Source organism: Sapajus apella, unplaced genomic scaffold, assembly GCF_009761245.1.
Source record: "Sapajus apella isolate SASKATOON/1434 unplaced genomic scaffold, GSC_monkey_1.0 scaffold86, whole genome shotgun sequence".
NCBI classification, from domain to species: Eukaryota; Metazoa; Chordata; class Mammalia; order Primates; family Cebidae; genus Sapajus; species Sapajus apella.
The window spans coordinates 8,280,774-8,302,989 of record NW_022437026.1 but is presented as its reverse complement, the minus strand read 5'-3'; the positions used below and the strand labels follow the sequence as shown (position 1 = coordinate 8,302,989).

Below are 22,216 nucleotides of genomic sequence, written 5' to 3'. Positions count from 1 at the left end.
GTGGGCTGTGATGGCGCCATTGACCTCCAGCCTGGGTGACAGAGCAATACCCTGTCTCAAAACAAAACAGTAATGTGACAAGTTCCCCAAGATCACACAGCTAAATAGTGGCATAGCTTCACCCAAACCTGAAGTCTTGCCGGGCGCGGTGGCTCACGCCTGTAATCCCAGCACTTTGGGAGGCCGAGGTGGGTGGATCACGAGGTCAAGAGATCGAGACCATCCTGGTCAACACGGTGAAACCCCGTCTCTACCAAAAATACAAAAAATTAGCTGGGCATGGTGGTGCGTGCCTGTAGTCCCGGCTACTCGGGAGGCTGAGGCAGGAGAATTGCCTGAACCCAGGAGGCGGAGGTTGCGGTGAGCCGAGATTGCGCCATTGCACTCCAGCCTGGGTAACAAGAGCGAAACTCCGTCCCAAAAAAAAAAAAACAAAAAAAAAAAAACCTGACGTCTTAACCAGGCATTCTACCAAATGAGATCATCGGCTCAGTAATGGATTGGCATCCAGTGTGAAGACTGGACCAGCAGGGAGAACTATGACGCGTACAGCCCAGAGCCACCGAGGTGGCACAGGCTGACTCACAACCCGAGCAGAAAGGGACCAACCCAGAAACAGTGACCCAGAATCACAGGGAAATGGAAATGGGAGTCAGCACGATGGAGCCCCTCCTTGACCCCATGCTCCTTCTCCTCAGGGGCGCAGGAGTTGGTTGCACAGGCGGCTCAAAGGTCTTGACGGTGGAGAACACCATCCCCAGGGATTCCCGAGGCGGTGATGCCATCAAAGCGTTGATTCTGAACTGAGCCTGCCCAGGTGCGGACCCCACCGCAGCGAGAAAGAGTTAACCGCCCCCGGACTTCGCCGTTGGGGAGGGGCCTCGGGCAGGGTCGCAGCCCGGGGCGGAGATCGAAGGTTAACCGCCAAGGGTGGGCTCCACGGGGGCGGGGCGCGCTCTCCGCGGCTTCGGCCGAGGAAAGGGGTAACTGCGGAGCTCCGCAGGGGCGTGGCCTCGGGGCTGCGCGGCCCGGGACGGCGAGGAGAGGGTTAACGTCCCGGAGGCCCTGGAGGGGCGGGGCCGCAGGGCGGGCGCGGCCCTGGGGAGGTGCTGGAGGCGGAAGCGGCTGCGGTCTGCGCCCGGCGCGCTTCGGCTTCTTTCCGCCCGGCTCCTGCAGAGGCCCGGCAACTTCCAGGGCTGGGAAGCCAACGGAGGTTCGGGGGCAGCGGCGAGGGCTCAGGGCGGGAAAGGGGGATGGTCCATGCGGAGGCCCTAAGTGGGGAAACTCGCGAGAGTCTCGGGCGATCTGGGACAGATGGGGCGAGGGCAGACGATGGGTCCAGGAGCTTTGGGGCAGCGAGGAGGGAGGTGAAAGGATGGGGTGCCTGGGTAACGAGCCCCCGCCAGGATTCTGCTCTTCACGCCCCTTCTACCCCAACTCCCTTCCAGGTCAATTCCACACTGAAGCTCAACTTTCAGGAGACGCCCCAGCAAGCCTCTTTCGGGGAGTTCTCCAACTCCTCACTTCCATGGGCCAGACGGCCCTGGCGGGGGGCAGCAGCAGCACCCCCACCCCACAGGCCCTGTACTCTGACCTCTCCTGTCCCGAGGGCTTGGAAGAGCTGCTGTCTGCACCCCCTCCTGACCTGGGGACCCAACGGCGCCACGGTTGGAACCCCAAAGACTGTTCAGAGAACATCGAGGTCAAGGAAAGGGGGTTGTACTTTGAGCGGCGGCCCGTGGCCCAGAGCACTGATGGGGCCCGGGGTAAGAGGGGCTACTCGAGGGGCCTGCACGCCTGGGAGATCAGCTGGCCCCCAGAGCAGAGGGGCTCGCACGCCGTGGTGGGCGTGGCCACGGCCCTCGCCCCGCTGCAGGCTGACCACTACGCGGCGCTGCTGGGCAGCAACAGCGAGTCGTGGGGCTGGGACATCGGCCGGGGGAAGCTGTACCATCAGAGCAAGGGGCCCGGGGCCCCCCAGTATCCAGCGGGAACTCAGGGTGAGCAGCCGGAGGTGCCAGAGAGGCTGCTGGTGGTTCTGGACATGGAGGAGGGAACCCTGGGCTACGCTATTGGGGGCACCTACCTGGGGCCAGCCTTCCGTGGACTGAAGGGCAGGACCCTCTATCCGGCAGTAAGTGCTGTCTGGGGCCAGTGCCAGGTCCGCATCCGCTACCTGGGCGAAAGGAGAGGTGAGGCATTGGGCAGGTGTGCGGAGAACTTTGTGTCCCTGGTGGCAGCGGTGTGGGATGTAAACTCTTGACAAGAGCAGAGGGCATGGACCTTCATCCAACCTGCCTCTTTTCTCTGTTCAGTGCTGGGAAAGGCTAGGGGTCTTCACAGCTGTTATTTAATTTAATCCAATACCAATAGAGGTGAAACAGGCCTGAGAAAGCAACTTTCTTAGGTTCTCTTGGCCAGTAAGTGGTGAACCTTCAGAATGGAGTGAGGCACGCCAGGGCTGAGGGCGTTCAGCCCAACCCCTGAGCAAGAGGTGCACCGGGTTAGGTACTGGGTTTGGCGTACAGGTCCAAAAGGAGGACGACGGGCAGAGCCAGACGCCCGGGGTGTATACGGGATTCCCTGGGCTCTGACCTCTGTGCCACATACCTACTTCCTTCCTCAGCCAGACCTCAGGATGGAGCCACTGGGGCCCTGGGCACCAGGGAGGAGGCAGGGCCTTAGGGTGGGGCGGCAGGGGAGGAGCCTCCCCAGGAACTGACTGGGTCCAGGGCTTGGAGCTGCTCTCTGAAGGTGTGTGAGCTGTAGAGTGGAGGACCATCCTTCCACACCTCAGCCCCAGCTCCCGAGCCTCTGGAGTCAAAGCCTGGGCCAGCTCCACCACCAAATAAGCTACCTTGGCCTCTCACTTAGAGGGCCTTAGCCAGCACTTAACCCCCAGCTCTGACTAGGGGCGTGTGAAATCTTCACTGAGGGGCAGCACTTTGGGGCATCTCACATCTCCCTTTCAGCTAAGGCGGGCACACTCGAAGCAGGAAAGCAGAAAGGCATCTGGGCAGGACCCTGTAGTTTGAGGATGTCTGGCTGGTGGCTGCACCCATACTCACCTTCCCCTCCTTCTCTCTCCCAGCGGAGCCACACTCCCTTCTGCATCTGAGCCGCCTGTGTGTGCGCCACACCCTGGGGGATACCCGGCTTGGCCAGGTATCTGCCCTGCCCTTGCCCCCTGCCATGAAGCGCTACCTGCTCTACCAGTGAGCCCTGTGATACTGCAGACTGTGCTGGGGCCTTGCCACCACCCCTGCCCTTGAGGAGGTGGGGAGGCACTGTTGGCCTAGACCAGCTACTGAAAGCCAGTGAGGCTGGGCCCCTACCCCGACCCAAGCTCTGGGGAAATCAACAGCCCCAGAGCCACTCAGAGGGAGGAAGAGAGCGAGCCAGCATTCAAGGCTATGGCAGTCTGCTACGCAAAACAGTTTTTGAAGTAAAAATACTAAGAGGTGTTACAACAACTTGTTTATGGTTTTGTTTTTGTGCACAAGGGATAATTTCTATAGCTGCCTCCAAAAGGAAGATTTTATGGGCAAGTCCAATGAAGGCGGACAGACCACAAGACCTGGTGCCAGGTGTTTATTCCCTCACACGTGGGTGGTTCACACACACACACACAGGCACGGGCACCGTGGGAGAGGGCGGCACTCCTGGTTTCTGAGGGGAGGATCTTGGCCTCACGGTGAGGGTGGTTTCTCTCCCACCCTCATTAGGGCTTAGGGGACCCACTAGTAAATTTCACCCCTTCCACTTCTCAGCCAAGGAGAAGCCACCTTGGTGATGTTTAGTTCCAACCATTATCGTAAGTGAAGAAGGGATTGGCCTGGTCCCAACCATTACAGGGTGAAGATATAAACGGTAAAGGAAGGTACAGTTTGGATGAGGCCACAAGAGGGCGCGGATGACACCATCAGAAGCATGTGCAGGGAGGGGCAGTTACTGGGCTTCTGGGCTGCTTAGTCCCTGGCTTGGCAGGAAAGATAGGGAAGATGGATGGGCCTCATTGTTTGGCATTGATGATGTCCACAAATTCGGGCTTGAGGGAAGCACCACCCACGAGGAAGCCATCCACATCAGGCTGGCTGGCCAGCTCCTTGCAGGTTGCCCCGGTCACAGAGCCTGGGAAGGGAGCAGAACAAGGGCTTGGTCAAGGATGGGATGAGTATGCCCCATCTCCACCTCCATGTCCCAGGGCTCCGTCTAGCCCTCAGCCCACTCCACTTCGGCCAGGAAGCAAAGCCACTCACCTCCATAAATGATACGGGTGCTCTGAGCCACTGCATCAGAGACGTTGGACTTAAGCCATCCTCGGAGCTTCTCGTGTACTTCCTGGGCCTAGAACAAGAAGCTAGCCTTACCTTTTCTGCCTCTCACTCTAAGAGGAAAAATCAGTGGCACTAAGTGGACACTTAGTGTGGTTTCTGACTGAGTCTGAGTACCAAGGCTCAGATCCAGGCCAGGCCATGGAATGGATGCCCTTGGACAAGTCACTGTCTCCGGGCTCAAGGTCTCCCTGTCTTTAAAACAAGGGGTTGGCCTAGATGGTCTGTGTCTGTCCAAACCTGTGGCAGGCTGGGATGAGGGCAGGGCTCCTGGGCTCAGTTACCTGTTGAGGTGTTGCAGTCTTGCCCGTGCCGATGGCCCACACAGGCTCATAGGCCAGGACGACCTTGCTCCAGTCCTTCACGTTATCTGCAGGGCAGAGGTCACAGATGGGAGGGAAGGGTGGACAGGAAGGAGCGGTCCAGACAGATTCCCCAGAGTATGTAGAATGGTGGCCTATTGCTGCCCCCTGGTGGTCATTGGGGGATTTCCAGGTGGCATCTACCTTGAGGGCTGAAGAAGTGATGGGCACCAAGCAAGGATGCTCACTCAACCCCCCTCCCCCTGCCTCTTCCTTTTCTGGATCAGCATGGGGACCAAGACATGCTCCAGGGCCTGACCCTACCCTGTGAGTCTCTGTGGCCCTGGCTAGGTTCAAAGGCCCCTTTCTCCAGAGATACCTGCGATGACCTTTGTCTGCTCGAAAACAACCTTCTCAGTGATGCCGGCTTCCCGTTCATCTAGCTTCTCCCCGATGCAGGCAATTACTCCGAGTCCCTCTGCCAGAGCATGGGCCACTTTCTGCCCAATCAGCTGTTGAAAAACAGACTTGGTGAGACACCCTTCTTGGAAAAATACATCCCTTATCTCCTCTCTTGGTTACTAACCTCATCTGACTCCCCGAAGACATGCCTTCTCTCTGAGTGCCCCAGGACCACCCACGTGGCTCCACAGTCTTTGATCATGCCAGGGCTAAAGGAAGAGAGGAAGCCAAGACTCAGCAGGTAGCCCACCTGTGGCTTTCCCTTCACACCCTCTCCACCTCCATCTCACCTGATCTCCCCAGTAAAGGCCCCGTTAGACACTTTGTAGCAGTTCTGCGCAGCCACAGCAATCTTGGGATCTAGCTTCTGCCGGGCGAAGTCGATATAGGCCGTGGGGGGAGCGCAAACCACCTCTGAGGACAAGATGGTACCACAGTGGGATGAGACTAAAGAAAGCCTTCATTCGCCACAACTCCTAACCGGTGTCCTGGGGCCCCCAGCCCTCACCCTCTTCTTAGTTCTACTCTCCCCTGCTTTTCACCCCAGCAAGATGACCTTTGTCCACTTCCCAGCCCAGGCCGGGCCTGCACTCAACTGGCAGAGCCTTCCAGGTACCCCTAAGAGGCCACGGCCCTTACCCTGCCCTCTGCTCTTTTAACAGCTGTGGCTCCAATTTCCTTGAGCTATTCTGGGCATAGGCACCTCCCAGACTCAGCATTCTCTAGGGGCCAACCCTACCCCCTTCTAAAATAACCCATCCTCACCTCCCCTTTACAAGGCAAGGATTTGTAGCAAAAGGAGAAGGGGCCAACTCCTGGGGACTGTATGGGGGCCTCTGGGGCCTTTGGGGAATGAACGAAGGGGATGCCTCTTTGGATCAGGCCCGAGGTTCTCTGATTTCCGTTGGGGGTAGGAGGGAAGATGGAGGAGAGCATCCTTTGCCCGTGGGTGGGACAGAGCTAACTGACTCAGAGGCCTTGAGCGTTCTCGTTTCCAGGCTGGGGAAAGCGGTAGGATGGCTCCTCACTCCCAGATCGCTCAGCCTGTTTGACACCAGCTCGGTCCCTTCCGTGGAAGGCAGGAGTCGCTCAGGCTGCTGAAGGGAAGGGGTCAGAGCTGGGGGCTCACGGGCCCCGAACAGCTAGATACTGGGACTCTGCCGCAGGCAAGGCGAGGGAGGAGTCTGGGGCTACGTGCGGCGGCGCACGGCGCCGGGGGCCGTGGGGCAGGTAGCGGGAAGCGCACGCGGCCCAGCCTCCTCCCCCACCCCAGGGGCTGCGGTCAGAGTACCCCGGTCGCCCGCAAAGCCTCGGTCTCCGCTCCTAATCCCTGCGCCTGGCGGACACAGCCCCAGTGCGCGCCACGGGGCCACCTTCCTCCCAGAGACCCAAAACGTCCTTTCCTCCCCCACAGTCCAAGGGGGCATCACGTGCTCCGCCCTAAGCCCTCGACGCACCGACAGGGCTGCGGCTGCGGGGCCCCTGCCGGAACCCCAGCGGCCCTCGTCCCCCAGCCCTGCATCAGGTCCGCGCAGACACCGGACTCGGGGCCTCGGGAGAGCGCGCTGCCGGTCCCGTCCTGGCCCCGGCCCGGCCCCTCCCCAGCGGGGGCTTACCGGTGTCTGCCGGCACCTTGGCCGCGTTCAGAGTGCCGATGAGCTCCCCTAGATTCTGCTTCCTCCCGTTCATCTTCCAGTTCCCCCCCACGAAGAACTTCCTGGAGGGAGCCATGGCGCTGGAACCGAGGCGCTGAAGGTCAGTGTCAGCGCGCAGCCGCGGCCACTGCCCGCTTATATAGAGCGCCGCGAAGTGGAACTCCGCCTCCTCGCCGTCCTCCGCCATGGCCCGCCCCGTTCCCCGGAACCCTGCCCCCCGCCCGCCCTCCTGCCGCCCTCCTGCCGCCACCCGGCCGCCGCCCGGCGTGCCACTGTTCTGACGTTCCCCCTTCTTGTTGGCAACGTTCTAGGGGCGTCGGGGGCTCGGTCGCCTCTGACACGATTGCGGGGCTTTTGGGGCATGGCGACACCTGTGCGCTCTCGCTTGGCGACTGGAGTCCCCCACGGGGCCAGAAGTGGTTCAGCGGAGCTAGCTCGTGGCAACTTGGCCCGTAGCCCAAATCGCTCACTGGGGCAGAGAGGGCCCCTCTCCATCTATGGGATAGAGAACCCCATTCCCCCGTCGGAGCAGCTCAGGCCCAACTGCTGAGCAAGCACCTTGTACCCAGGGAGTCTACCTGAGTCAAGACTTGCGGGGCAAATGCAGGGTTCAGAGCGGGAGGGGCAGTCCACAGAGGCATAGGCCGCCAGGAGTATCCCAACCCTCGCCCCAGATGGCCAAGGCCTGAGGAACTGCAGGGACCGAGACCCAGACTGAAGACGGCTAGCCCCTAGGGACACTTGGGAAATACTCGGGCTCCTGTGTGGCTGGAGAGGGAAGGGCTCTTCACCCCATCTTTCTTCGGCTTTGTGCCGGCATTTAGTCACTCGACTCCACTTCCCCACCCAACCCCGATTTCCCCAGAGCTCTAGAACGACTGAAAAGTGAAGACCGGCCTATAGGGAAGAGGGCGACAGAGCTAGGAGAGTTTTCTGAAATGCCCCTCTGCTAACCGGCCCTCTTGCTAACCTCGAGAAGGGAAGCCTCTCCCAAGGTATCAAACAGGACACAATTTTAGCCGTTGTACTTTTATTCACATCGTGTATTTTGGCATTTTCCAGAGAAGGACAAGGAAGAGACAGGGTGGGAGAAAGACTGAGGCAGGAGGGCAAGGCAGGGGGATCCCCATTTCCCTCACATCCCTCCTGGACCAACCACACAGGGGCAAACGAAGGTGGGGGGAGGCACAGGTGCTCCCTCCCCTGGGAGAGGATGCACAAAGCTACACCCACGCACACAAACGAGACCCCTCCCTCCACACCAGGGTGCCAGGCAGGGCGACACAGAGAAGCAGAGCACTGTGGATTCCAGGGCAGGGGAAGCAACAAAGTCTCCTTACAGACAGGTGGCCGGCCCCTCCCGTCCCCTTCCTGCTCCATCCCCAGAGTCTATCAGAGTCTATCGCTGTCCCTCCGCTCTGCCCGGCCATTCTCCCACGGCCTCCAGCCTCTTCCCTGCTGCCGGGGACAAAAGGAAAAGGGTACAGAGCAGGGGGGCTGAAGGCCATCCCTCAGCCCCTCTCCCTCAAGCCAGGTGGTCTTCCCCTGCCCTCAGTGGTAAGGGGTGAGGCAGGCTCTTAGCTGGCCACTCTCTGGTAGAAGTAGATGTAGCCCAGGTCCTTGGGCGGCTTCTCAGAGGCACACACTTTCTGGTCATTGTAGATAACCCATCTGGGGAAATGGAGAAAACAGGAAAGAATGAACAAACTGGGCATTCCGGGTGGCATCACATAGTCTCTCAGATACAGCCCCTGGAAGTGCTCTCCACAATCTCTGCCGGTACCCCAAATCCACAGCCCAGCCACCACCTGCCTCAAGGGAGCTTCACAATCTCACAAGGGTCATGACCCCTATTTGATGGCTTCAGATTCTCCAATACCTTTACAACCACCCCCCACCCATTCCAGGGAGGCAGGGGGTTGGTAAACTTTTTCTGGAAAGGGCCAGATAGTATTTGAGGTTCTCCAGGCCCTCTGGTCTCTGACACAATGACTCAGTTTTCCTGCCGCAGCATGAAAACAGGCACAGACAACACATAAACAAGTGTGGCCATGTTCCAGTGAAACTTTATTTACAAAGGCAGGGGGCCTGGCCGGGCGCAGTGGCTCACAGCTGTAATCCTAGCACTTTGGGAGGCTGAGGCGGGAGGATCACTTGAGCTCAGGAGTTCAAGACCAGCGTAGGGAACGTACTGAGATCCCATCTCTTAAAAAAAGCCAGTGGCCAGATCTAACCCTTGGTCCAATCACAGCTGCAAGACCTCCTGTCACTCTCCGGCATCTTTATGTCCCCATCAGGCAGTCCCTTCACCTTCTCCCACAGCTATCCCAAGGACTTCCAGATGGCCCTGCTCATTCTCACCACGATTCTCCACTCAAAACGCTCATGGCCAGCACTCACCTGCCTTCCTTCTTGATGTGGCAGACGTAGTGACCACACATGGTAGAGGTGCCCATGTGACTAATGAAGGCAAAGAGCTGATACTCTAGGGAAGGAGAGAGGGGTCAAGGAAGGAAACAGGAGAGAAAAGCTTGAGTAATGGCCCAGAGACACAGCCAACAGCTCAGACTCGACAGGAGTTTCAGGGAATGTGAGGCAGGTCCCGGGCCAGAGCCTGTCTCCACGTCAGAGAACCCCACCCTCAGATGTCATGTTGGTGGAGAGAAGCCCCTGACCCCCGAGGAGGGGAGAGCTGCCTGCATGAGGGATGTGGAGTAGCAGACTGACCAGATTCCACCAGGCCTGTCCTGCTTCCCGGGGACACTCACTTCCAGGACCGTCCCGGACTTTAGGTCCCACTGGCACAGACTCAGAGATGGAGTCGGCAGCTGAGCGGCCCTCTGAGATGTCCATGGCAGCTTCAGCGTCCAGGTCATCAATGTGACTGAAGATCCAGTCCACAGCCCGTTCTAAACTATTGTTCTTGGAGAGGAGGGAAGCGTTACTTTTTCTAAACAGTTCTGGGGCAAGAAAACCAGCAGTGAAAGCAGGCAGCTCCTTCATCACAGCCAAAAAGAGTGGTACCCAGCCTTGGCCAGACCACACCTGTTGTCTTTAGTCTTGCTCAAGAGGGATGGCCCCTCACTCCCACCTGCTTCTTCCCCACTGGCCCCATGTCCTTAGCTGGGGCAGCCCATACCGTGGCCCGCAGCGCTTTCAGGGCCTGGTCCCGGGAGAAGCCCATGGAGACAATGGTGGTCACACAGTCCTCGGGAGGGGGGTCGGCTGCTGCACTTGTGGAGCCTGGCCCGCTAGAGCCAGGCAGGATGAGGGGGTTTGCAAAATCTGTGGATGTGAAGGGGTTGATGTGTTTCGGGGAGGATGGAGGCCCTGCCCCACCCTGCTCCCCACCCCGGCCTACCTGGATCATCCATGTGCGACATGACCCAGTTCATGGCGGCCTCGGCCCCGCTGTTGCCCGTGTAGTAGACAGCTTTGCGGCAGGCGTCCATAGGGAAGCCCATCTCCACCAGCTGGATGATGACTGATTCATCCAGCATGGGCGCTGTGATGGGAATTGTGGATACGGGGACCGACTGATTGGACCACTGTTTGCTCCTCCTCCCCCTACAGGCAGGCTCCAGCCCTCTTCCAGTCACCCATTCCATGCATTTTTCTCCCATGGATTGGCACCTTATCCCAAGACTAAAATGACCATACAATTGTAACGTGGGTCCCTGCCCATTCTCACAGAATGAGCCCTGTTTCTGGAACATGATACCCCCACCCTACTCAAACCAGGGTCGTAATAAGGGCAGAGAGGCCACTAGCTGGTACTGCTGCCACTCACGCCCAGGAGGCCGGGAGTGCTCTGGTCAGGCCCCACGTCAATCAGAAAAGGGGAGAGGAATTTGGAAAGGGAGGATAGGAGAAACGCAAAGGACAGGGGCAGGGGATGCAAGGCAGAGAGGCCCCCATCGGCACGGGAGAGAGACAGGCAGGAAGAAGAGTCACTAACATGTCGGAGAGGAGAAGTGAGGGGAGCAGAAGGAGTCTTCGTCTTCGTTGCCATAGAAACCAAGGCTACCTTTGGGCTCATCCGGAGTGACCAGGGGTGGGGCAATGTCTGGCAGCTCCTCCTCTCCGGGCTGCAGCCCTGTGCCCCTCAACTGGGAGATGTCGAGCTCCTCTGGCATCTCAATGGACACATCTGTGGGAAAAGGGTCACCTCAGCAGCTCCCGGAGGCCTACCTGGAAAGCGATTCAGGAACCTCAATCCCCTGCCCCCATGTCAGAACTGCTCTGTAAAGAGGAGCTGTTAAACGCACAGCACCAATCTCAGGGGTCCCAGTATAAGACCAATAATACTAAGCCTGGGAGTCGGGAGAGCAGGATGCTGGTCCTACGTCTACCACAGATGAGCTATGGACAGGGCAGGGGGCTTAGAACTTGTGAGGCAGAATGATTTTATACTCCTGTGAGTCTCAGCTTCCTTATCTAGAAAATGAAGGTACATCACGAGTTCTCACATAACAGTCAGGGACCTGTAAGACTCACGAGAATTAATCATTTCAAGATTATCAAAATGAAAACATCTTACCAATTATAAAAAACCTACGAAAATCACTTTTGGTTATAAATCATACCTATAAAAATCAAAGAAGTCTTTTAATATTTTGAGTTAGTGCTTTCTCACTAGATACATTTTGAAACATTCACAGTGATATTTTTCCCCCTTTCAGAGGAAAAGTTTTGACAAACACCAGTTTACATGTGTTAAGGCCCCTTCTTTCTCTAGCATTTTCTGCTTAACCTCCGTCATTCCAGCAGCCATACCCAGTTTCTTGGGTACCCAGTCTAAGCCGAAGGTGAACTTCTTGATCTGGATGACCAGGTAGTCAGGGAATGAGGCAAATCGTGTGGTCCTGGGGAAGAGAGAATGTGCTGGTACCCAGAGAATCCCCGGGTTCTCCTCTCCTGAAACTCCCGCCTGGGGTTCCACCCCTTATGGGTAGAAATCCCAGTAACCCAGAAGATCCTCCATATTCTTCTTCTCCCCTGGGCAGGCATCTGATGCCTTTCCTCGGCCAACGAGAAGCAGCAGAGGCCAGAAGGCAGGTTGTAAACAGCAAAATAAAAAAGGTCAGGCATGGTGGCTGACACCTGCAATTCCAGAACTCTGGCAGGCCAAGACAGGATGACTGCTTGAGCTCAGGAGTTCCAGACCAGCCTGGGCAACATAGCAAGACACCGTCTCTATTTAAAGAAAGGAAAAAAGAAAATGCCGGGCACAGTGGCTCATGCCTGTAATCCCAGCATTTTGGGAGGCCAAGGCGGGTGGATCACAAGGTCAGGAGTTTGAGACCAGCCTAGCCAATATGGTGAGACCCTGTCTCTACTAAAAATACAAAAATCAGCCAGGCAGGGTGGCTCGTGCGTTTAGTCCTAGCTACTCGGGAGGCTGAGGCAAAAGAATCGCTTGAACAGGGCAGGCGGAGGTTGCAATGAGCTGAGATCGCTCCGTTGCACTCCAGCCTGGGTGACAGAGTGAGACACTGCCTCAGAAAAACAAAACGCACACGCACGCATGCACTCACGCAAGAAGGGCTGTTCCACTGGCAGGAGCAGCAAAGGGCTGGGTGGCTGACTCCCCGAGACCAAAGCCGTCTTTTAGGTCTCACACCCATGCCAGGTGCCAATTGCTAGCCACAAAGTGGGCCCATTTGCTGGAAATCCAAATGCTGCCCACAGCTGATCCTAAGTGCCTGTGCTCAGCCATGACTGAGGGGAGTGAAGAGAGGCTACATTACAAAGAGACCCATGCCATGGGAGAAGAGGGAGTGCTGAGGCAGGACAAGGTGGGGCACACCACATGTGTATACCCCCAGGGCTCCTTGGTTCCATCACGGCCAGGTTACCAGCCCAACTGACTAAACCCTGAGATTCCAACCACAAAGGGATGAAAGAACTGGGAACAGGCAGAAATATCCTCTGCAATGGCTCTGCCATAGACCCACAGCCTCAGGCCCCAACCAGAGGACTTACTTGACAGCTACTGACTTGGCCTGCAGGGCCGTGCTCCAGAAGTCATCCACCTGCTCAGGGGCCCCATAGGCCTCCAGACAGGAGCTGAAGGGCACCTGCGCCCGAACCAGTTCTGGCAGTGGCATCTTCTCCTCTTCGGCTTGCCGCTTCTTCTCCTCATATTCCAGAAGCTCCTCTAGTGACAGAATGGGTCAGCGGACCCTTCAGAGGGTGCTGCCTCTTTGCCTGCTTAGCCTCACCCTACCGGCTCTGTGTCTGTATTTCAGTTTCTCTACCTTTCCAAAGTCCCCCTAACACATGTCCAAGATATCTTGCCTCTGTTTCCACACAGCTCTGCTAACAAGCTGAGAGTCCATTGGGCGAGGTTAATCCTACCTACCCCTGGTGGCCCAGACTGGAACCTTGGCTGGTGGAGCAGGGCATTCCATGGGCTCTGCTCGCCATCAGATACCCAAGCATTCTTCCTAGACCTTAGCCTCCCACCGTGCCAAAGCCTTACTGATGGAGCAACCTACCTTTGTTAAGGGCCGCATCCATGGGTACAGGCAGCTGCATGATGTAGTCGACTCGCTGGGTGTACTTCACCTTCTCTGTGGCCAGGCACTTGATCTTTTCCTCCACCAAAAAGCGGAACACTTCATTTGGATTTTCAGAGCTCCGGCAATTCCTCTATGGGAAAGAGGCAGGGTAGGGCGGTCTGGGCAGCCAGGGAACAGAATGAAGGCTAAAAGGTTCATGGGAGAGTCAGGGAGGGAAGACAGACTACCACTCAGGAAGACGGGGATGCAGAGCAGAAACCTTCCCTAATTAACCGACCCCCACCCCACTTCTGGTCCCATCCCTGCACTGAGGGACTGTGTTGCAACATGCTTGTATTTTTGTTTATAAGCAGTAAGGATTCCCGTATCATTGTCTTTGGGCATAATCTGAATTGGGCTTCGAGCCCATCAAGGGTAAAAATGATCGCCTTCACTATCCTCCTCAGGTGCAAGCAGTGCTCACAGGGACACAGACTGTAGGGGTTCAGGGGTGGGACTGGGTTAGGGCTGACAGAGGGAAGAATGGGCAGGAAGAAGAGGAAGTAAATGGCTGGAAGATGGGGGTGTGCCATCTTCCCAGCCCTTACCTCCACCATGTTGATAAGGTGAAGGAAGAACTCCTGGGCATCCTGCTGCCGGTTGGTGGAGAATTCAGGGTGGCCCTTGCCAATGAGGGCCTTGAACATCCGAGGGGCGATGCCATCTTGAACTTCCTGGGTAGAGTCAGCGCAGGGGACTCAGCTAGGGCTCAGTGGCCATCAGGGGCCTTCTTGAGACATCTCCCAGACCTCAGCTTCCCCACAATCCCAGAGCCTGAAAGGGACAGAGTCCTAGACGCACCTTCTGCTCTGGCACCCGCTCCCCATCGCCCGACTCTGGAACTGGCTTGGAATACTCCCCGGAGAGAAGGCCATGGCCCAGCTTGGCCCTGCATTAATATCCGAGAAAACATTTCACTTCAACTAACGTTCCCATGTGTCCCCAACTCAACCCCTGCTCATGGCTCTCCCTCACCAACTCTCGACAGCATGAAAAACCTTAGATTCCACATGAACCCAGCTCAAGACAGACAACATGCCCAGAGGGCGGTCACCCGAAAGCTCATGATAGGCCAAGGGGTAAAGTGCTGTGCCCCACAGGCGGTCATGGAGGAGGAAGGTCCACGGCCATGACTCTCAACAGCCTGGCTACATAGGACCTGGTTACATACACCTGGGTGCTGAAGTCCTGGGTAGGGTCCGTTGGGGCATTCTGGAAGATCTTCTCCAGCTTATCCACATACCTAAAAGTCAAGGGAAGAACAATTGGAGGGGCTCTGGCCTGAGCTCCGAGCAAACATCTACTAACTCTGTGAACAGGCTCCCCTCAGAGTGGGGGGTTATGTGGGTGAAGCCTGGAGTCCGTCCTCTCCAGCAGCCTGCCTCCCCTCCCTTCTCAGCTATGTCCAGGGTGCAGCACGCTTGGCAGCACAGGACCTGGGGAAGGGAAGGCAGCTTGGGATTGGGGTAAGTGCAGTTCACATCCTATTGGACGGAACCTGTTGACATATTCTGAGCATTCACATTCTAATTGTTCTGCAATTCGAAAGTAAACCCATTTCAGCTGAGAACCTGTCTTTCTTCTTAGTATACCAAGCCCCCCTCCTCCCCAAGTGCTACATGTCCACGTTAGGTGCTCATCTGATGTCACTGGCCTAAAATAAAGATTACCTGCTAACCCTTGAGTCTGTCCGAAGGCCACAGAGCCCTGGGACTTGACACGCTGCGCTATCAGTGGGGTTTCTGTGTTGGGGTGCCAGTGGTGCAGCTCCCTAACTTGCTTTTCTCACAGCATATCAGCCAGAGTGCAACAGGAACTAATTTTTTTTTTTTTTTTTGGGATGGAGTCTTGCTCTGTCGCCCAGGCTGGAGTGCAGTGGACTGATCTCTGCTCACTACAACCTCTGCCTCCTGGGTTCAAGCGATTCTCCTGCCTCAGCCTCCAGAGTAGCTGGGTTTACAGGCCCGTGCCACCACACCTGGCTAATTTTTTGTATTTTTAGTAGACACGGGGTTTCACCATGTTGGCTAGGCTGGTCTCAAACTCCTGACCTTGTGATCCGCCCACCTCGGCCTCCCAAAGTCCTGGGATTACAGGTGTGAGCCACTGTTCCCAGCCCCCCACCTTTAAAAAAAAAAGAGAAGACAGGGTCTCGCTGTGTTGCCCAGGCTGGTCTCAACCTCCTGGACTCAACACATCCTTCCATCTTGGCCTCCCAAAGTACCGGGATTACAGGTGTGAGCCAACACACCCAGCCGATAGGAGCTACTCTAAAACTGGGGACAAATGCAGAAGTGCTGAGGGCAGCTGAAGGAGTAGTGTGCCCAGAGGCTGCTGACCAGGACGGGCTCTGGGGAAGGAGAGGACACTACTCACTTCCTCTGGAAGTCAGGGATGCTGAAGAGCACCTGGACCACGGAGTTGAGGTAGCAGCTGTTACCCAGGTTCCGGATGCCTGTGTAGCCAGGCCCAAAGAGGGGCTTGAGTGGCACACCCGATTCCTGGATCAGCTCCCATTCACCAATCCGCTGGTTCATGTCTATCTCCAACTCAGTCATCGTCTTGTCTGTCTGTGTGAGAAGGGGCACTTCAGACTGAGTGAGAAACTCAATCCTGTAGTTTTTACCTTGATCTCTCACTGAGTCTAGGATGATCCCCAACTGTGGCCTAGAATTTGCAAAATTACAGGCTCAAACATGGGAGGTATGTTGAGTATCATCCAGTTCAAGTTCCAGAAGGCCACACATAATTGTCCCAGAAGCCCGTTAGTCATCAGGGCCTCTGCTTGAATGAGGAATAAAAATTCCCTCTACCTGAAATGTTTTTCCCATCCTTAAGTTACCCCACCCCCACCCCCACTTCACACTGTCACTCAAGCATCACCCCCTCAGGGAAATGTCCCTGATCCCTAAACTAGGCCCGGTCCCCCTGCTGTTAACTACTATAGTCTCCTCCACCTCCCTTTCATAGCACCCACCAGTTTGCAACTATTCACTTATTCATGTGGAAACGTGACTGATGTCTGCCTTTTCTTCTAGAGTAGAGCTCTTATAAGCAAAAACCGCATCTGTCTTATTCACACTGCTACTGCGTCTAGCACATAGTAGGTATTCAGCAGTATTCACTGAATAAGTGATTTTAGGAAGTTATTTAAAAGAAGCCCACATATCTTGGGGAAGGGGTTAACTAGATTTCTCTAAAATCCTACCTCAGCCTCAGGCAAGGAGGAAGGGCCTCACAGGGGTAGAAAGTAAAAGAATCTGAAGCTGAAGGGAGTCTCACCTTCTGCATCTTCAGCATGTCGATGCCAAAGTGGGACAGGTGCTCAGCCAGGCTGGGGTCCAGAACCATGTCATCCTCATCGTACGAGTACACGTCTAGAGCAGGAGGCAGGAAGAGAATCAGGGGAAGTGGCTCAGGACTGGCCGGGTCACCATTCCATCCCTTGCCCAGAAGGGACTTGGGGGCACAGAAGGACGGCCAGTAAGGTCCACCTTCTTGGTTCCCCTGAACGTGAGTGAGGTCATAGCGCTTCTGGGACCAACTGTTAGGGAAGACAAATGAAATTGAGTGAGGGTTGGAATTACTTGCGATTCTGATTCCAAGCACATGAAGTAAGAGAGGTTTGGTAGGAAAGGGATGAGGATTTGAGCAGGGAGTAAGCACAAATTTAGTCTCATCTGCGGTATTTTCCTTTTTTGAGACAAGGTATCTGTAGCCCAGGCTGGAGTCCAGTGGCGCAATCACAGCTCACTGCAGCCTCAACCTCGCAGGTGCTCAAGCGATCCTCCTGCCTCAGCCAACTGAGTACCTGAGACTACAGGCAGGAGCTACCACATTCAACTCATTTTTTCTTTTTTTGTAGAGGTGAGGTCTCACTATGTTGCCCAGGCTGGTCTCGAACTCCTGGGCTCAAGTGATCCTCCTGCCTCAGCCTCCCCAAGTGCTGGGATGACAAACGTGAGCCACTGCATCTGGCTATTTTCCTTTCTTATCAAGATAATGCATTCACGTATTGAAATTACTAACAAGTGAAACACATTTGAGAGTAAGAGTGGCTGGAGGAGGGGAGGGAGTACCGGCTCCATCGGGGGTGATGGTGCCCAGCTTGACAGCTAGCGGGTAGCCGGTCTCCCGGTAGTGCTCCACAGCATGGTTGTTGCCCCCACTGCCGTCAAAGTAGCGTCGTCCACAGAGGATGGAGCCATCTGTCAGGTTGAGCCACAGGTTCTCTCTCATGTCACACTTGGAGCACTTCCAGCCACTAACCCAGGGAGAAGAGAATCAGCGGAAATGTGGGTCAGGAATATGTGGGAATGGCAGAGAGACACGTGTCTCTCTCCTTTCCTCTGGCCATGCCCGTGTCTTGTTCATTTCCAAGTCTCCCTTCCTATCCTGCTCTCCCACCAGATCCTCCAGAAAAGTAGTCTCCTTGCCCTTGCTCTGCGGGTGGTGCCCAGAGGCAGAGGGGCCAGGCCTTACCAAGGAGGAATTCGAGCAGGGTTGTCCAACTGCTTGAGGTTGAAGGCATGCTTAGACACCTGCCGTACTTCCCCATCCCAGGCCTGCACCTCCTGCTTGCGGGAGGCGGAGTCTGCTGACAGTAAGGCCTCCACGGCACTGCTCACCTGGGGAAGCAGAGGGTCAGAGGCAGCACCCAACTCCTGCCCCACATGCCCCTCTTCCCCTCGGCCTTCGGCTTTGTCAGTGCTTGCCTGAGACATCACTACCCTGTCCCATCTTGCTCTAGAATCTTGTGTAGAATGCGAGGGAGTCATACCCGATCTCTGACAATGTCAGGCAGGCCCCCCAGTCCATCCCGGGCAATCTCCAGGTAATCTGGCAAAATGACAATCTTCACATCCTCGTCTAATTCAAACTTCTCCTCGTTAAGGTCAAACCCGCCTTCAACGCCTGGAGGTACAGGGAAGAAGAGGGAGAGCAGAGCAACGACGATAGCTCAGTGTCCCTCCTCCTATCCAGCGCCTCGTTTCCCCATCCAGAGTTCTAGGGCCACCAATCAGACCCACTCTTTGGGGCTTTCCTGGTGCTGCTAAGAGCCAGAAAGACCAGCTTAGGGAGACAAACAGAACTGCAGTGGTGCTCACCAATAGCCAGTCGCGTGGGCTTCTTCCGGGGCGGGTCTCCAGTGCCTGTAGTAGGGTCCTCCTCTTTCTGCAATGAAGCAGGAAGGGCTGGATTAGCAATGAGCACAAGCGAAGGAACAAATGGGGAGGAGGGAGGGGAGGAGGTAGTGGTTCATCTCAGAACAGAATAAAGCTAAAAAACATCTGTGCCAAGCTTTAATGACACAAACATAAGTAGGTGAGAAAAAGAAACTGAGTCCAACAGGAGGTCAGAATGGAAGAGAAAGTACCCAGCCCTTGCCCCAGCCCTGTCCCTACCAGGCGCCGGGTCCGCCGGAGGTGCAGGTAGACTCGCTGGCCGGTCTTATTGAAATGTCTCTCTACATACTGTTTCCCGAAGCCCAGAAATGTGTTCATACAGATGTAGAGGCCCCCCTCAGACTCCTGCAGGACAAGAGGTAAGGGTGGAAACATGAGGAGGCTGTGAAGCCTGGCCAGGTGAGGAAACCAAAACCTGGAATCAAACTGCTGGGTTCCAGAAGAAATGTTCTGTTCTCTAACACTGTGTGGCCTGTGGCAAGTTATTCAGCCTTTTAGGAGCTGGGACATAGCTATGATTCTCCCCATTTCCTCCCATGACTTTGATAACAACCAACAAGGACGTCAGGGGCTGAGGAACACCAGCTCATCTTCGCCATTCAGCGGCAACACCAGTCACCACTTCGCTTTCCTCCTGCTCCTTCTTGGGCTTTGGAGCCCTTTCAGTCAATCACAGAGGACTCCCTTCACCTCTTTCCTGGGGCTAACAGATCCAGAAAGTAAATGGGGATCAAATACCATAGACTTTCAGTGCTGCACGTTACATTCAAAGGGCAAAAGGGTACCTTCCTGGAAGAGGAAAGACTTATATCAGACACTGAACCCAAACCAGGAACACCTAAGACAAACCCTATCTGATCTCCAAGATTCAGAAGACCTTCCAGACTGGAAGAGCAGAGATTCCAGTACTTGAACAGTATATCTGATCCGAGTATGCCAGCAAGCAAAAATACCTTTCCTTTAAAAAAAAAAAAAAAGTATTTTAGAGACAGGGTCTCACTCGGTCACCCAACCTGAAGTGCAGTGGCATGATCATAGCTCACTGCAGCCTCAACCTCCCAGGCTCCTGCCTCAGTCTCCTGAGGAGCTGGGACTACAGGCACTTGCCACCAGGCCTAGGGGTTTTTTTTTTTTTTTTTTTTTTTTAGAGATGGGGTCTCACTGTGTTGCTTAGGCTGGTCTTTAACTTGTGGCCTCAAGTGATCCTTCCACCTTGGCCTCCCAAAGTGCTGGATTACAGCGGTGAGCCTCAACAGCCAGCCAAAAAAACCTTTCCTTTACCACACTCTACCAGAGTCCACACTGTGAGTCTTCTCCCTCCTCCCCTGCTGAAGCATGGCTCCAGGGGAACAATGACTTGTTAGGGACTCACTGCTAAATCTGCAGCAAGTCTGGCAGGGTTACGAAGTCCAGCATTCTATAGCCACCACCCTCTCTCCTCTGCCTCCTCTCTGACCATTAAGATCCCTACGGAAGTCCCAACAATCACCAATCTCAAAGCTACCCGCTTCTGAGAACAATCTTGCAACACTTGCTGAGATAGCTAGAACACACATAACCTGTGAACACAGGGACAGACGGGTGTCCACCCAGAAACACAGCTGATTAAGGAGGATGGGCTTCCCCCGAAACTGACCAAGTTTTCCAGTGCCTTTGTAAAGAGTGATGGAGAAGGTGGAGGAGGAAACTGGAGACAGTAAGAGTCTTCTCTCAGATCCAAGGCTTCGAGCAACAATAGGCAACCTCTTCCAGGAATAAAAGCCTCAGTGGCCTTGACCATTTATCTGCTGTGATATTAAAAACAGAGCACTGTCTAAGGTAGTTCTTGGCCCCATAGATTGCTCTGTACCACTTCCGAGAACAGTGTGTACTGCAAGTTCATGAACAAATAGAGCATTTCTCACCAGGGAGGTCAATCAAGCTCTTTCTACCATGAACCCAATTTGAAGATAATCAAATACGCTGGAGGTTGGTTAGCAAATAACTAGGGCACACTGAAAATCTCTTGACCTGGGGTGAAAGAGGGAAAAGTGTCAGAAGATTACAAAAACCCTGTTTGGATTATTTAAAGCAGTTACTAAGGAGAGAGACAGGAATGAATGTAAGCGTAAAGAGGGACCCATTGACTTCTACCATCTACTGGTAATTTAAGGAAAGGAAAACCTTTTCCTCCTAGGAAGAAAGTGGGAGCTCTGAAGTGATTAAGCTCCTCTGTTGGAAATTAAAGATGCTGATTTCACCAAGGATTGGGAACCCTGGGGCTCTGCTCTGCGCAGTCCTCTTTTACCTCTGCCAAAGCCAGACTTCAGAGAAGCAGCACATTGTCTGAGGCCCAGATTAAAGCCTAGCAAACCAAGCAAACCACAAATCACAGTGATGATCCTGAACTGGGCCTCACATCATGCTTTTCTACTCAGTACTGGTGATGCAGTAATGAAGGCTTTCCACACTGACTTGCAGTTTTCAGGCCACGAGCTGGTCTGGCAGAATACCCTGGGCAGGGCCCAGCAGCTTGAAGGGAGGGGTGGTGAGGGGGGCGGATCCCAACCAAGCTGCTGCCTTCTCAGTTCAGGCCCCGGAGGGCCTCCTCGATGGAGGGTGACATAGGAAGGCAGAACTGCAGGAAGAAAGGTACCAGGTGGAGCCTGCAAAACGTGAAGCATGGTGTGGGAGGTGGCTTTGTGTAGCTAGCCAAGAGTGGGAGTGGGATGGAAAAGAGGCCTTAGCATTCTCCGAGAAGGAAACTACCTCTCTAGGAATACTTTAAAAGGGGTTCCCTCAGCTGTATGGGATGGGCTGGGGGGGGGGGGAAGGGTGGGGGCTGCGGCCATTGCTCACTTCAAAGGAAAAACGACTAGAGCTTTCCTCTCCTCTTTCCTCCCCTCCCTACCACCAGTGACTCCCCTCCCCGCCCCCTGTCCATTAACCACGGTGTGGAGGCTTTCTAACCCTGCCTTTCTCGGAACCAGACTTCTTGAAAGCCGACTCCCAGACTGTTAACCGCCTAGGAACTGCGGTTCCCCACCCCCCAACTCCGACCCTGGCTGAGAACAGTAGGGAGTCGTCCCCATCACTCCCACACGAGACTACAAAACCCGAAGAGCCGTGCGCGGCAGACAAGGCCGACTGCCAGGTTTTCCCAAGGCTCCACTTGGGGAATGTAGTCCGACGGTCAGGCTGCGCCCCTAGCTTAGAACGGCAACGAGGGAAGTGAGCGACTACAATGCCCACAGTGCTCCACGAGGCGGGGAGCGGGCGAGATGAGCGCGGCGGCTTCCGGGGGCGGTAGTCACACGACAGCCGCAGTTAATGAAAGGCAACGGCAGAGAGGCGCGTGAGAGACTACAAGTCCCATGGTGCATCGCAGGGAGGCGGTAGCCCAAGCCTTGCAGGCCCCGGCGGAATGACCAGTGCGATGGAAGGAAGTCGTGCTCGCTGCGGGCGTGGGGAATGGGCTTACCGGCGTGTCGAAGGAGAAGGCGCACTCGTCTTTGTGGACCCGGTCTCCAGCCTTAGGAACCCGGATCGTCGGTAATACTGACAGCAGCGCCTCCTCACTCAGCTCCGCCATGACACCGGCAGCAGCTTCTCCACACACCGCGGCTCGCACCGTTCCTAGTCCCCTCCCCTGCCCCTCCCGTCCAATGAACGCCACTCGTTAGGGGCATGCGCGGCGGGGACCACGCGCGAGAATGGCAGTTGGACGGAGCCTGC

At 55.6% G+C, this 22,216-nt stretch overlaps 3 protein-coding genes across 4 annotated transcripts; 1 reads left to right on the top strand and 2 right to left on the bottom strand.

Annotated features, from left to right (window-relative positions):
* The first annotated feature begins 1,099 nt into the window (after nucleotides 1-1,099).
* Nucleotides 1,100-3,466, top strand: SPSB2 (splA/ryanodine receptor domain and SOCS box containing 2). Its single transcript, XM_032254640.1, has 3 exons — nucleotides 1,100-1,213; nucleotides 1,449-2,192; nucleotides 3,092-3,466. The coding sequence occupies exons 2-3, from the start codon at nucleotides 1,529-1,531 to the stop codon at nucleotides 3,217-3,219; spliced, it is 792 nt and encodes a 263-aa protein (XP_032110531.1). The 5' UTR covers nucleotides 1,100-1,213; nucleotides 1,449-1,528; the 3' UTR covers nucleotides 3,220-3,466.
* Nucleotides 3,467-3,573: 107 nt separating this feature from the next.
* Nucleotides 3,574-7,259, bottom strand: TPI1 (triosephosphate isomerase 1). Its single transcript, XM_032254636.1, has 7 exons — nucleotides 6,715-7,259; nucleotides 5,389-5,512; nucleotides 5,223-5,307; nucleotides 5,016-5,148; nucleotides 4,619-4,704; nucleotides 4,260-4,347; nucleotides 3,574-4,131 (listed from the first exon to the last, which is right to left on the bottom strand). Exons 1-7 carry the CDS (start codon nucleotides 6,938-6,940, stop codon nucleotides 4,013-4,015), a joined length of 861 nt encoding a protein of 286 aa, XP_032110527.1. The 5' UTR covers nucleotides 6,941-7,259; the 3' UTR covers nucleotides 3,574-4,012.
* A 507-nt stretch (nucleotides 7,260-7,766) lies between these two features.
* On the bottom strand, nucleotides 7,767-22,135 carry USP5 (ubiquitin specific peptidase 5). 2 transcript variants are annotated; one of them, XM_032254628.1, is made up of 20 exons: nucleotides 21,963-22,135; nucleotides 18,722-18,847; nucleotides 18,425-18,491; nucleotides 18,097-18,230; nucleotides 17,799-17,944; nucleotides 17,396-17,580; nucleotides 16,599-16,693; nucleotides 15,693-15,886; nucleotides 14,488-14,559; nucleotides 14,118-14,205; nucleotides 13,865-13,990; nucleotides 13,254-13,407; nucleotides 12,739-12,913; nucleotides 11,530-11,618; nucleotides 10,712-10,903; nucleotides 10,115-10,258; nucleotides 9,893-10,038; nucleotides 9,522-9,675; nucleotides 9,154-9,238; nucleotides 7,767-8,424 (listed from the first exon to the last, which is right to left on the bottom strand). In XM_032254628.1, the coding sequence occupies exons 1-20, from the start codon at nucleotides 22,071-22,073 to the stop codon at nucleotides 8,331-8,333; spliced, it is 2,577 nt and encodes an 858-aa protein (XP_032110519.1). In that variant the 5' UTR covers nucleotides 22,074-22,135; the 3' UTR covers nucleotides 7,767-8,330. The 2 variants fall into 2 exon arrangements, with proteins under 2 accessions (XP_032110519.1, XP_032110520.1); XM_032254629.1 differs by having other exon boundaries at nucleotides 10,781-10,903.
* Nucleotides 22,136-22,216: the final 81 nt, after the last annotated feature.

Coding starts and splice junctions, on each gene's coding strand:
- SPSB2 (XM_032254640.1), top strand. CDS start 1,529: ATGGGCCAGACGGCCCTGGCGGGGGGCAGCAGCAGCACCCCCACCCCA. Junction 2,193..3,091: donor CTACCTGGGCGAAAGGAGAG/GTGAGGCATTGG, acceptor TCTCTCTCCCAG/CGGAGCCACACTCCCTTCTG.
- TPI1 (XM_032254636.1), bottom strand. CDS start 6,940: ATGGCGGAGGACGGCGAGGAGGCGGAGTTCCACTTCGCGGCGCTCTAT. Junction 4,705..5,015: donor GCAGACAAAGGTCATCGCAG/GTATCTCTGGAG, acceptor TCTGCCCTGCAG/ATAACGTGAAGGACTGGAGC. Junction 4,132..4,259: donor CACCCGTATCATTTATGGAG/GTGAGTGGCTTT, acceptor CTCCCTTCCCAG/GCTCTGTGACCGGGGCAACC.
- USP5 (XM_032254628.1), bottom strand. CDS start 22,073: ATGGCGGAGCTGAGTGAGGAGGCGCTGCTGTCAGTATTACCGACGATC. Junction 17,945..18,096: donor CTGACATTGTCAGAGATCGG/GTATGACTCCCT, acceptor CTGCTTCCCCAG/GTGAGCAGTGCCGTGGAGGC. Junction 8,425..9,153: donor CACATCAAGAAGGAAGGCAG/GTGAGTGCTGGC, acceptor CCATTTCCCCAG/ATGGGTTATCTACAATGACC.